General features: G+C 58.4%; 2 protein-coding genes across 2 annotated transcripts in view; both read left to right on the forward strand.

Moving 5' to 3' along the window:
- Nucleotides 1-49: 49 nt before the first annotated feature.
- On the forward strand, nt 50-4049 carry LOC117645201 (inner centromere protein-like). The gene is made up of 6 exons (XM_034385228.1): nt 50-363; nt 694-833; nt 1140-1248; nt 1594-1793; nt 2254-2480; nt 2803-4049. The coding sequence occupies exons 2-6, from the start codon at nt 777-779 to the stop codon at nt 3671-3673; spliced, it is 1464 nt and encodes a 487-aa protein (XP_034241119.1). The 5' UTR covers nt 50-363; nt 694-776; the 3' UTR covers nt 3674-4049.
- Nucleotides 4050-6048: 1999 nt separating this feature from the next.
- The window catches only part of LOC117645044 (GTP-binding protein Di-Ras2-like), a 71267-nt gene continuing 63143 nt past the window's right edge, over nt 6049-14172 (forward strand). Inside the window, exon 1 of the mRNA XM_034384933.1 lies at nt 6049-6165. The gene's annotated coding sequence lies outside the window, so the exon portion shown is untranslated. The remainder of the gene's footprint in view (nt 6166-14172) is intronic.

Here is a 14172-nt window from a genome sequence, read left to right on the forward strand (position 1 = left end):
GATCGCACCAACAAGCTGTTCGGTTGGTCAAACTGCTGTAGTCTGCTGCTGGACATCCGGGTCGCCGATCCAAAACATCAGAACCTGTCAAAAACTGTCGGCCGGTGCGGGCAGGTCGCGGTCAGTGAAGAGTGCAGTGGTCGCGCTGTCTCGTGTCGGGCCCCAGGGTCGAAAGTGCCCCTCGCCGTTAGATCTGGCCGTTAACTGGGTTCGTGAAACGTCAAGAAACAAGCTCCTCGCGCTGAAATCGTCGAACAAGCAACCCAACAGCACCGACTGCACTCCGTCGCCGTGTCACACAACTCATCTCCAAGACTCAGTGTTTTCTCGGCCAGCCTCACATCCTTGCAGTGTTCTTGACAGGTCAGTTTCGTGGCAAAGTCGTAAATTGATTAATTAGATTCGGCAAATGCCTCCCCTCTGCCATGGCCCGTCGAGCCGCGCGCGACGGCGAGCCCCACCGACCGTGTTAGTAAACATTAGGCCATTTCGTGTATCGCAGAGCTCGTTTTGGTACTTGGGCATTTCTTCAGTTGGTCTGCGATTGAATTGAAGTTTGTCATGAAGTGAGTCACTGCAGGACCTGTGCCTCGCCGTCCAAAGAGATTGTCGCATAGTGCGAGTGAGCCGACGGGTCCGGTGAATGGGTTGCGTCATCACGATCATCACCCTCCATTCCCTCTACTGTTTCAGGCGGACAGTTCTACTGCATCTCCGATTCTCTGACCGCGCGTCGTCTCAGTCGTCCCGTTCAGCCTGTCGGCAGTTTCGCAGCCATGACTTTCGAAGCCAAGGCCCCCTCTAGCGACCCGGTCATCAACGCCAGCAAAGCCGTAAGTTGAATCACGCGGTTTTGGTCGCTGTCTCTCTCGCACCCACACGGGACGCCCCATGAGTGCGAGAGAGACAGAGCGACGAAAACGACTCTCGGAATTACTCTGATGTCAATCTCATTATTGTGGGGGGGGGGAGGGGCTTTGTCGAGCGATTGAAGATCGGTTTGTCGCTCTCTCTCTCTCTCTCTTGCACCCTCTCGCAGCCGCCCCCTTCCCCCTCCCCATGAGTGCGAGAGAGACAGAACGACGAAACGACTCCTCTAAATCGCTCAGCTGTCCTGATTTTGACTGCACTGCGTACAGGCGTCGCTGCGCAGTGCACCGGTGCAGCTGAGGGAAGGCGTTCACACCTTCTTGTCGCTGGCCAAACTCAACCCCGATCTGCACCCTGCCGTACTTGCAGCCATTCTAGGTGAGTCTGTCCTCCTCCCTCCACTCAAAGTGGGCTGGAAGACCGGTGGTTGGCGGCAAAATTCCAGACGGGTTTCAGCTCCAGAGTCGCTAAATGGGACTGGAACCGAAAGTCTGACCCCTTCAATGGGGTTTGCTCTCCGAACGAGGAATCCATTGGTGGGGTCACACGTTCTAAACGAGTCCAGCTTACCGACTCTGGAGCTCAAAACGCGTCTAGAGTTTTAGCCGCCTCCACCGGTCTTCTGGCCCACTGTGCCACCTGTCCCCTGTCCTGCGCCCCCTCCTCTCCCCCCTCCATTTGCCCATTGCCTCCCCCTCATGCTGCAACTTGTCTGACGTGCAGCGAGGCCAGCCTGCGAGAGACGTTCATTGCTGGAGGCAGCGCGCGCCTCGACGGAGAGCAAACTCTCGGGCTGCAGTCCGGAGCAGGGCAAGCAGGGCAAGCAGGCCGCCAGCCCCGCGGACACGCTGTCGTCGGACTCTGACGAGGTGTGGGAGGACGCCGTCGAGGACCTGGACTGCGCGGCCAAGAAACAGCAGCAGGTGAGCCCAGCAGACTGACTGAGAGTCATTTTCATCGCTCTGTCTCTCTCGCATTCATGGGGCTTCCCGTCTAGGTGCGAGAGAGACAGAGCGATAAAACGGCTCTGGAGTAGTCCACTGCGTCGCGCGGTGGTTCGAACCCCGGCGCACAGTGGGCCAGAAGACCGATGGAGGTGGACAGAACTCTAGACGCGTTTTGAGCTCCAGAGTCGCTAAACAGGCGTCGAATCGAACGTGTGACCCCACCAATGGATTCCTCTTTCGGAGAGCAATCCATTGGTGGGGTCACACGTTCGGTTCGAGTCCCATTTAGCGACTCTAGAGCTCGAAACGCGTCTAGAGTTTTGTCCGCCTCCACCGGTCTTCTGGCCCACTGTGCGGCGGCAGACTTGTTTCACTTCGAGTGGCTCTCTTGCCGCAGCGTTGGGCCCCGCGGTAACTTACTGTCCTCCTGTTGCAGGACCATGCCGTGGACATGGCGACAGTGGTGGTCGGCGACAAGGTCGACGACGGCGAGCTGGAGCGCCTGGAGCGAGACGCGGCCGACTTCCAGCGTGCCTGGCAGGAGACGCGCCAGCTGGGGGCGTGGACGCGCTACACGGAGTGCCGCAAGAAGCTGGCCGAGCTGCGCGAGAGGGCGAAGCGCGCCCGGAACATCGACGAGGAGCGCACGCAGCAGGAGGCCAAGTACGTGTGGGGCCCTGCAGACTGATTCCGAGAGTCGTTTACGTCGCTCTGTCTCTCTCGCACCTTTAAGGGACGCCCCATGAGTGCGAGAGAAACAGAGCGACGAAAACTTCTCCAGGAGTCAGTCTGCCGAAGGATTTCGAAGGAAGGTATCGTCGCTGTCTCTCTCGCACCCCAGTAGCACGCCCCATGAGAGCGAGAGAGACCGATGATTCCCTCGGAATCCGAAGGCTGGGTCGTGGGTTCAACCCCCGCCCGTTGTGGCTATGTTTTTGCGTTTTTTTTTGTGTACAACGTTGCTAATCCGAGTGTGCTCGCCCAGGTGGTCGCAGCTGGAGGCGCTCAGGGAAGTCCACGAGCGGCGGCTGGCCGAGCTGAACCGGCGGCGCGAGCGGCTGCGCCTGTCCCGGCAGTACCACGAGCAGACGCGCCTCCACCACGCGCAGCTGGCGCAGTCGCAGCTGCAGCAACAGCTGCGCGACCTGGAGCAGCGGCAGCAGGCGCGCCGCCTGCAGCACTTGCAGCGCATGCAGCAGCTGATGGCCGAGCTGGCCGAGGAGCGCGCCGACAAGCAGCCGCTGCGCCGGTCCGCCTCGGAGCCCTCCACGACGTCGCCCTCCCCGGCGTCCAGCGCGTCCAGCAGGGCCACCGCGGGCAGCGCGGCGCAGGACGACGTGTTTACGCACATGTGGGACGACTTCAGTCACTGGGAGAAGATGGTGAACGACGACAAGGAGAACGCGGACCCCGCGGACGCCACGCCGAGGCCCGCCAAGGCCTGCAGCAGCGCGTGCAGCGCCGTGGCCTTCGGCAACCCGCCGGACCTGATCCCCGTCATCCCCGTCATGCCGTCCTCCGCCGCGGGCGCCGGCGTCTGGGGCCAGAAGAGCGTGGGCGGCAACCAACACGGCAACCCCCACTACGGCCGGCGGCACAGCGTCGCCGTCGACGGATTCGAAGAACGCAAGAAGTGGTTCGAAGAGGCGCTGCTTTCTTGGCACGCCCAGGGCGACGAGGAGGACTTCGGCACGTCGTCGTTGACGTCGTCGGCGCGGCCCCGCATGGACGCCATCGGCGACGGACGGAGCCAGCGCCGCGACGCCTCGCCCTGGCACACTGTGCCCTGGCACACTGTGCCCTGGCACCACGCCGCCTGGTCCGCCTGGACCGGCCCCGCCACCAGCACCTACTGACGTGCTGCAAGTTCCCCTTTACGATCTCAAAGGACCAATGAATTATTTTGAATGCACTTATGCTTTATGTTCGGAGACTGATGGTTTAGTTTTACAAAGTGATTTTTTCTATTTTTAATTTTTGATTTTTAGTTTTGCCGGTAGTTCTGGCGCATTTTCTTGATTTACTTTTAAAAGTGCAAGATTCATGATTTTATGACTAAACATGTGCCCACATGGTATATTTTTATTTTTATTATTGACTAAAGTGGTGACTTTCACCTTCGCAATATGTTTCAATTTTTGTGTTTCTTTTGAACTTGCATTCCAAAGAACCGTCCAAGTTTGCTAAACGCCAACGTATAGATTAAATAAAAAAATGAATTTTTAGATATGACTTTGTAGTTTTTATTGTATCTTTTTGGAGCGGGATGGAGAGCAATTCTGAGAATGGAGGGGAAGGGGTATTTTGGTGAGAGGGGAGCGAGGGTTGAAGTTTTTTGGGGGCGGGGAGCAATTCTGATTCTGAGAAGGGAGGGGAAGGGGGTATTTCGGTGAGAGGGGAGCGAGGGTTGAAGTTTCCCTAAATTTACATCAGTCCAGCCACAATGCACCCGGGACGACCCGGGACGAGAATAGGGCGTGACACATGGAGTTTGCGACCTGACACCGGGCTCGGCCTGGCTTGGCCGGCTTGCCTAACGAGCTGATGAGACTCGACCGCTCTGCCACTGAGCACCCCATAGTCCGTCGGCGAGGGGTTTACATTCACACTGCAGGCTGATTCCGAACGGCGCCTGTCTCTCTCGCACTCATGGGGCGTCCCGTATAGGTGCGGGAGAGACAGCGCGACGAAAGCACTGTTCGGAAGGAGCCTGCAGACTGATTCCGAGAATGGTTTTCGTCACTCTGCCTCTCTTGCACCTATACAGGGCGCCCCATGAGTGCGAGAGAGACAGAGCGACGAAAACGACTCTCGGAATCAGCCTGCTGCTGTCAGCCCCGGCGGCGAGAGGGCCGGCAGGGGTCGGCCTGCAATTACCCTACCCTGCTTCGCGCTTCGCCCTGCGGCCTGCCCTGATTTCGGACCTTGGCCCAGTGGCCTGGTTCCTTTGCCTGCTCACATGCACGGCCAGGTCGCCAGGCAAACACTCGTGCACATGCACCTCACTCACTCACGCTCTCTCTCTCTCTCTGTCTTCGCACACAGAGCTTTGTTTCGCGCGCGACACGACCGCGTTGGGCTGCAGGGCACCGGCGGGGCGACCGCCACTAAATCTGGCCGATGAAAAGAAAAGAGAGAAAGCGAATAAATAATGCGCATTGGAAGGGGCAGGGAGAGAGAGGGAGGCAGCACGTCCCAAGGAAATGCTGGAGCGGCGACGCACAGTGGGCCAGAAGACCGATGGAGGTGGACAGAACTCTAGACGCGTTTTGAGCTCCAGAGCCGCTAAATGGGACTCGAACCGATAGCTTGCAGCTTGCACTCGGCTCCGACACTCGCCCCCCACACTCCCACACTGCGTCGCTACGTGAGGGCCGCGCGAAATGCGATGGTTAAAGTCAGCCTTTCTCACCGGTTGCTTTACCGCGCTTTAAATCTCCACGCCAGTGCCCGCCCGCTTCGCCCGCTGCGGCGGATGCTGTGCTGCCCGTGCTGCCGCACTGAGGACCGTTTCGTCGCTCTGTCTCTCTCGCTCTCTGACGGGACGCCCCGCGAGTGCGACAGTGACAGCGCGCGCCCGGGCCTCGCCGCCAGGGGGCGCCGCCGCACAGTGGGCCAGAAGACCGGTGGAGGCGGCCAAATCTCTGGACGCGTTCTGAGCTCGAGAGTCGCTAAATGAGACTCGGACCGAACGGGTGACCCCACCAATGGATTCCTCGTTCGGAGAGCAATCCATTGGAGGGGTCACACATTCGGTTCCAGTCGTGCTTAGCGACTCTGGAGCTCAAAACGCGGCCAGAGATTTGGCCGCCCCCACCGGTCTTCTGGCCCACTGTGCGCCGCGCCGCCGGAGGGCCTGGAGGGACGCTGGAGGAGCCGCTGGAGGGAGGGAGGGAGGGAAGGGTGTGTGCCCTTCCCCTTGCCCCTTACGCACGCACTAGGGCCCGGACGGCAGCCCCCCCCCCCCCCCGCGGAGTAGAGTAACGTAGTAGGCTTGGTTGGCGGCGCGGCCGCGCGGGGCGCTGGCGTCGGCGCTGGCGTCGCGGCGCTGGGCTGCGAGGCTGGGCCGCCAGCCCGCCAACCCGACGCCCCACTCCGCTGGCGTCGGTGCCGTCGCTCTCGGAGCCGGTAGGGTGGCATCGCACACCGCACAGCGCACGGCACCGCGTCCGCGTCGTCCCCGAGCCTCGCCACTCCACTCGCAGCGCGCAGCGGCAGCACAGCAACACCGGCTCGCCTCCCGCGCACGGCCGAGCGCCCCGGTTGACTCGGCTCCGGCCGCGAGCTTCACTTCGCGAGCGCCGCTCCGCAACACGCCAGCCAGCCAGCCAGCCAGCAGCGGCAAGCGGTGAGTGACAAATGCGTAAACACGCCGACGGCATGACGGGGTGCTGCGCGCTAATTCCTGTGTTTGTCAGCGTACAGCACACTGATTCCGAGAGGCGCATCCATCGCTCTGTCTCTCTCGCACGCATGGGGCGGCCCTCTCCGGTGCGAGAGAGACAGAGCGATGGAATGCGCCTCTCGGAATCTGTCTGCTGCGTGCGACACGCGCGCCCCCACTGTGAATGCGTGTGGCGTTCGGCGTGGAGCTTTGAAGACGTGCGATACGGATGTGAAGCCACCCCAAGGCTGCTAGTTGGAACCCTCAACTTGAAACTTGAGTGGCGTGGCGCTCGGTGCGTTCCGGGAAGTCCAGGGACGGGAGGGAAGTCTAGGAGGGAATGCCACCCCAGCAGCATTGCACGCTCCAGTAAACGGACCAGTTCGAAGAAAAATCAGAATAAAATCGAGTGCAATTGCACGGCAGCGAAGAAATGATGTTTATGAAACTGAAGGAATAGAGGGGGTTGAGCTGGCGAAATTTAATAACCCCAGTGCTCGGAAACGGAAACGGCGGGAACGACGAGAATTAGGGGAACGACGGGAACTAGGGGAACGACGGGAACGACGGGAATGGCGGGAACGACGAGAAAGCGCGCAGCATTTGACTGCCGCTGTGCCGCTCGGTCTGGTCGGATTTAATATGAGCCAACCGCCGCGGAGGCTCCGTCCCTGCACCCCTTTGCGTGTCGTCAGTCGTGCCCAGCGGTCCAGAGGAGTGCCGTCCCGTCGCTCTGTCTTTGTCCCACTCATGCGACACGCCGCGGAGGGCGCGAGAGAGACAGCGGCAAGCTGCTCTTCTGAATCGCAGGCCGCGCCGTCGCCTTGCTGCTAGGCGCGCCGGGGCTGTCCAAGACCCCCTAATCATCGTCAGGGAATGTGCCCCACCCCACCCCGCCCCGCCCCGCCCCGCCCCGCCCCTCCGCATCCCCCGTTGCGGCCACGGTTTCCGAGAAGACGGCCGCCCGGGTTCCGGGTTTTTGTCTCAACGCGGCCACTTCTACATGTTGGCGCAGGGAGGGGCCACGCGCTGCTGGCGCTGCCGGCGCTGCTGGATTCTTCCCCTGATTTCTGTCCTGACAACGTCCTGCCCGCGGGCTTCGACGAAAACTGGACGGCGAGTCGGTGACCGTTCCGTCTGGACGGACGGGCCTCTGCCCTCGCTAAAGTGTGCCAACTGCTGCTGCTGGACACTGCACTGCAAACCCAATACAGCAAGCGAACCAGCCAGAAAAATCTTTTCGTGCAAAATAGGAGCGATGATTTTTTGGCATCCAAAGGAGCACCAGCTTATATTCTGTCTTGCAAATATGGATTAGCAGTGGAACCTTGAACGGATAATTGACCCAAAAATAATCATATTTCTAAAATACGTTTTTTCTTCGAAGTCGGTTGACGATGGATCGATCTTTCTTTATTTCAACCTCGGGGCGTGGTGTGGGCAGCTCTGCCGAGCCGTCCTCGCGCGAAACGCCGCCTCTACAGACAGGGCACGCCCGCGGAAGGGTGTTTCCGGCAACTGTGGCGCACGTCCCCGTCAACACGGCGCGCGCTCGGCGGCCTTGGTGGCCTCGGTGGCCTCGGCGGCCTTCGCGCACGCCCGGCCCTTTTGTCTACCGAACGCTCTATCCGTGTTTCGTACGCCGAGCCGATTACGAGAGTCGTCGCTCTGTCTCTCTCGCACTCATGGGGCGTTCCCTATAGATGCGAGAGAGACAGAGCGACGAAAACGACTCTCGGAATCAGTCTGCAGCCCTTGATCACTTGCCTCCTTCATCTTCCTACCCCTCCTCTCTATACTCCCCATACCCCCTCTGTTCCCCTCCCCCCTCCCACAACCCTCCCTCCACTAATCCCCCTCCCCTCCCCTTCCCCCTCCCCTCCCCTCCTCTCCCCCTCATCTCCCCATTACCTCCCCCTCACCTCCCCCTCAGCCCCCCACCCCCTCACCCCCACTCAACCCCGTCCTCACCTCCCCTTCCTCTTCCTCTCTTCCACGACCAAATAGTGAGAAACAAATCAAACCGTAATTGGCGCGGTGACTGCGAACAAGCACGACGTTATTCTTTTGTCTCGGCGGCGCCATAGGGGAGGGGGGATGGGGCGCGGCGGCCCGCGCAAACAGTTTCAATCAATGCCAGCGAGATATCGGCGGGGCGGTATCACACGGCGGACGGGACGCGGACTGGCGGACATACAGTGGGCCAGGCGGCCGAAACTCTAAAGACGCGTTTTGAGCTCCAGAGCCCCTAGACGGGACTCGAACCGAGCGTGTGACCCCACCAATGGATTCCTCGTTCGGGGAGCAGTCCATCCCATCGGTGGGATCACAATTTCGGTTCGAGTCGGTGCAAGTCCTGTTTAGCGACTCTGGAGCTCAGAACGCGTCCGGGATTTTGACCGCCTCCACCGGTCTTCTGGCCCACTGTGCAGTCGCGGTGTCGGTTTCGTTTGTTTCGCCACCTCTCGCCGTCCGGCGAGGCGGGAAAGCGGCGAGGCCCTGGCAACGTGCGGACGCACTGACGTCACCGCGAACACTGAGGTCGAAGCTTGCCCAAGGAGGAAGGGGTTCCGTTTCCCCGTGCACAAAAAAAAATCCAGCAACATCAACAACAGCTCCACCGTGCCAAGCAGCAACCATAATGAACACGGCTTCTTGTTTTTTCCGGGCATGTTGCATGGCATACATTTTGCATGGCGGGCAACGCGAGGGACGCTTGGCCGGGTAATTATTGCAAACTCGGATTAATGCTTCCAGTCCATTTGCCCGGGGAAAGCAGTAAGACGAGGCGCCGCTGGCTCCCCATTGGCTCCCTCCCCATTGGCCCGAACGGAGGCTGTGCGTGTTGCATGACAAAAAGGCCCTCCCGTCTACTGACCTCCCTCCCCTCCCCTCCCCTTCCCTCCCCTTCCCCCCTTCCCTCCCCTTCCCTCCCCTTCCCTCCCACCCCTCCCCCACCCCTCCCCTCCCCTCCCCTTCCCTCCCCTTCCCTCCCCTCCCCCACCCCTCCCCTCCCCTTCCCCCCTTCCCTCCACTTCCCTCCCCTCCCTCACCCCTCCCCTACCCTCCCTCCCCTCCTGCAGCAGGAGCAAGCCGCGAAACAGTACCGCCCTGACTGACAGCTTTATTTTGTGTCGCGCGCCCCGCCGAGCAGGCGGACGGACGGACAGGCAGGACAGACAGATAGACAGACAGACAGACAGACAGACAGACAGACAGACAGACCGACGGAAAGGCGGACGCCCAAGGTGAAGTGACGGCAACACAACACATCCCTCGATACGGCGTACCGCGTCGGCAAGTTTAAGTTGTCCCTGTAATGGAAATAAAGCAGCGCAGCCCGACAGAGGCAGAGAGAGAGAGAGAGAGAGAGAGAGAGAGAGAGAGAGAGAGAGAGAGAGAGAGAGAGAGAGAGAGAGAGGGGGGGGGAAAGGGAGGGAGCCCCTGCGGAACAGAGGGTAGGCAGGCCGTCAGACGCGCGGGCTCGGCGGGCAGGCCTACCTCAGCGTCCTCAGGGGCTCTGTCTGGCGCGGCGCTGGCCTGGCGACTGCAGACGCTGCGGACCCTCTGCAGCCAGCAGCGCTCGTCTGTCTGTCTGTCCAGTTGTCTGTCTGTCCAGCTGTCTGTCTGTCCAGTTGCCTGTCTGTCCAGTTGTCTGTCAGCCCACTGTGAGAAAAAAAGTGCGGAACAATTTGCCTGGACCCTCCGTCGCCCTCCGTTCTTGTCAACTGCAGAAGTTCCGTACTTGTTTTCCGTACCCCTTGACGTGAGTTCAAATACGGACGTTCCGTGCTTTCTTCTGTGTTTCTATGGAATTTATACAGTGCTCTGTCAGTCTTCTGTCTGTCCCATTAATTCAATTTCAACCCCCCCCCCCCCGTCCCGAGGGGGCAACAACGGATAAATTTCGTGTCAGCCGGATTACGGATTATCCGCATTACCCGCGGATTACCCCCGAATTACATCAAATATTTTCCTGGATTACCTTTGGATTAACGCTAGATTGTCCCGGATTGCCGAACTACCCCGGATTACCTCCAAACTTCTGGTCATCGGATTACGCATTACCAATTTGCTGTCAGCTGGATTACCGAAGTCGTTACCCCCTCGCGCCGTCCCATAGTAAAAATATTTTATAAACTAAACTCTCTGTCTGTCTGTCTGTTGTTTGGTCCTCGCCGCGCACAGAGCACAGCAATACTGCTTTCTAATTCCTGCGATTCCTGTCGGATGGTAAACTTTCCCAATTGGCGGCGAGGGAGGGCTGGCTGCGACCCGAAGCGACCCGAAGCGACCCGAAGCCTGTTTGTCGAACTCAAGGAGTACTCGGCGGGCGGGCAGTTCGCACGTTGGATTACAAGGCTGTCTGGCCGAGCCTTTGCCGAAGCGTCGTCTCGTCGCGCTGTCTCTCTCGCACTGCCGCCCCGCCGCGGGCCGCCGCGTGAGTGCGACAGAGACAGCGCGACGAGACGGACGCCTTTTCGGAGCCGGCCCGCTGTATAATTAATCCCCGCCAGCGTGTCCTTATCCGAGTAAACTCCGACGATTCTTGATTATTCACTAAACACGTAACGCCTTCTCTGTCCCTCTCGCGCGCGCATTGGCATCCCGGCAGCGACAAGGACGGAGCAATGAAATTGCGTAATATCTGGACTGCGTTGACGACTACTACTTGTCCTCGCCGTCGAACAGATGCGGCCAAGGCTTCACGGTCGGCCGGACGGCGAGAGAGAGAGAGAGAGAGAGAGAGAGAGAGAGAGAGAGAGAGAGAGAGAGAGAGAGAGAGGGGCGTCTTAAGAATTCTGGAAGACGTTTCTATGAATAGGGCGTAATGCTTCCGAGGAAGGCTGGCACAGATACGTCATAATGAGATTGTGCCATAAGGAATGAATGTCTGTGTGCGTGTGTGTGTGTGTGTGTGTGTGTGTGTCCGTGCGCGCTGGGGGATGGGCTCGGGGTGACGTGTTCGTGGAGGGGGGGGGGCCTTAAAGGATATGACAGGCTGCGCTGCGCGGCGTGCGGACGTCCGAGACCGCAGCGCAGCATCATCGCTTCGCGTCGCCTCGGGCCGCCCAGCCCGGCCTGTCCAGGGGTCGGAAACGGCCTAGGGAGCGCGTGAGCCCGTGCGCCCCACCGCTGCCGACGCGCCGCGCGCGGCGGACCGCTCTGCACGGCGGTACTAAAATCGACAGAACTTTGTCAAAACTTCATCAAATCGATCAAACGAGGTCATTTTTGGATTCTACACAAAATTTCCTATCGATTACAAACAATGGTTTAGCGTTTCAAGTGTTTAAAACACGTTATTTTTCAATTATAAGTCAATTTTACCGGCAACCGACAGCCGACTTGATATTTCTCATTCGCTTAAAAAGTGATTTCTGTTTGTTTTAGGTCCATACATGCAGCGAGCCGATTGTTGGCCATAGTTTACTCTGTGGCGTGGTGTGTTTGGAATGTTGATACGACCTCTGGGGCGACCACAGTGATCCAAAACGTAACTTGGACATTTGGTACAAAATTGGTTTTTGCAACTTTGGAGGTTAAAAGCACAGCTTGTAAAATCACGTTTGTCATGTTCTATACGCCTAAGCCACCCAGAATTTTATTCTCTATCGCCCTGTGGTAAGCGTTTTGCGAAAGGAGATCAAACTTCAGATATCTCGCAAAAGTTCCGAAACACTACGAAAACGCCGTAACAGTACAAGCAAACGGGGGAGCTTAATGTAAACAAACTATAGCTCGGATTGAAAATCTGACACCACCACGTTGTAGCGCGGACAATTTTACAAGCCATAGTCTAAGCTCATCGCAATCGGACCATCGGTTCGAAAACAGCAGTATATATTCTAAAAGACAGATTTAACGTCGGGTTTGGTCAGGCGGCGGCAGTATGAGAAATTACTGTGGCGGCGCACTGAACAGGGGTTAAGAGTTTTGCTCGCTACGTTCAAACCGATGGTCCGATTGCGATGAGCTTAGACTATGGCTTGTAAAATTGTCCGCGCTACAACGTGGTGGTGTCAGTTTTTCAATCCGAGCTATAGTTTTTTTACATTAAGCTCCCCCGTTTGCTTGTACTGTTACGGCGTTTTCGTAGTGTTTCGGAACTTTTGCGAGATATCTGAAGTTTGATCTCCTTTCGCAAAACGCTTACCACAGGGCGATAGAGAATAAAATTCTGGGTGGCTTAGGCGTATAGAACATGACAAACGTGATTTTACAAGCTGTGCTTTTAACCTCCAAAGTTGCAAAAACCAATTTTGTACCAAATGTCCAAGTTACGTTTTGGATCACTGTGGTCGCCCCAGAGGTCGTATCAACATTCCAAACACACCACCCCACAGAGTAAACTATGGCCAACAATCGGCTCGCTGCATGTATGGACCTAAAACAAACAGAAATCACTTTTTAAGCGAATGAGAAATATCAAGTCGGCTGTCGGTTGCCGGTAAAATTGACTTATAATTGAAAAATAACGTGTTTTAAACACTTGAAACGCTAAACCATTGTTTGTAATCGATAGGAAATTTTGTGTAGAATCCAAAAATGACCTCGTTTGATCGATTTGATGAAGTTTTGACAAAGTTCTGTCGATTTTAGTACCGCCGTGCAGAGCGGTCCGCCGCGCGCGGCGCGTCGGCAGCGGTGGGGCGCACGGGCTCACGCGCTCCCTAGGCCGTTTCCGACCCCTGGCCTGTCCCGGCCCGGCCGCGGTCGGATTCGAACGTGCCTTTCCGAGGGTCGCCGGTCGCGCGCGCCCTGGCCGTGGCGTCGCAAATTGGTGTCCCGGAACGCTCCGCCCCGAGTCCCCGACTTTTAGAATCTCAGACTATTGAAATGTCATGAGATTTCAAAAGTCTGCAGACCTTTTAGAATCTCAGACTTTTAGAATCTCAAACTTTAAGAATCTCACATCCCCAAATTTCCAGACTCTCAGATTTCCACACTTCCAGACTCCCAGCAGACTTGCCGACTCCCAGAGCCCGGTGGGCTCCGCCAGGCCCCGCCAGGCTCCGCATTAGCAGCACACGTGTCTGTGCCGGCTGTGCCGGTGGACACTCCAGTCATTGTTTCGTCCGTGTTAATGAGCCCGACGAGCCGCTGCGAGCTATTCGCGGACGAGCCCTGCGTGACCTCGGGGCTTTGGGCGTGACCTTGGGCGTGACCTTGGGCCCCTCACCGCGCTCACCGGGGATGGCTGATGTTTCGCACACGGCGCTCGCGACGTAGTGCGCGTGCTGCAGGTGCGGGCTGCTTCCGCGAGAGTCGCTTTCGTCGCTCTGTCTCTCTCGCACCGATAAGGGATGAGGGTGAGACAGGCAGAGCGACGAAAGCGACCCTCAGGAAGGGTGCGCTTTAAAAATGGTGGAAGGGGGCACCGCTTTCTGCAAGATTCTCGAAAGGCGTGGCAACCCCCCCCTTCCCCCCAGCCAATTTAAACAAATCCCTCTCTCGACGTTGGGAGCCCCTTAAACCGCACCTGAGAATCAGTCCGCCGCGGGATGGAGTTATTAGACTACCGCCCCAGGAAATTTGTTCGAGACTATTCCCCCCTCGGTCAACAATACAACCATAACACGAACTTCGGCGGTCTGCAGGCGGCGAACGAACCCGGAGCCTCGGGGCTCCAGTCTCATTTAGCGCGCATTGTGTATGGCGTATAGACACACCCGGATCAAACTCGTGCCTGTCTGTCTGTCTGTCCGTCCGGTCCGCTCGGCCCTTCGCACGTGATGTTTCCCCTATTTGCCTTGGCCGGACGAGCTTCCCCCTCCCCTCTCCTCCTCCTCCACTTCCCCTCCGCGGCCTCTTTTCCCGCCAAATCCTTCCAATCGGCGCGACGACGCCGCGACCATCATTTGGGAATGATTGTTGACTCTGACCTATTGGTGCGGGGACGCGCGGTCCGGTCGTTCGTGGCGCCGGTCGTAGCCCTCTCGGGGCGGGGTGGGGCGGGGCGGGGCGGGG

This window comes from Thrips palmi, unplaced genomic scaffold, assembly GCF_012932325.1.
Source record: "Thrips palmi isolate BJ-2018 unplaced genomic scaffold, TpBJ-2018v1 HiC_scaffold_18, whole genome shotgun sequence".
Classification (NCBI taxonomy): domain Eukaryota; kingdom Metazoa; phylum Arthropoda; class Insecta; order Thysanoptera; family Thripidae; genus Thrips; species Thrips palmi.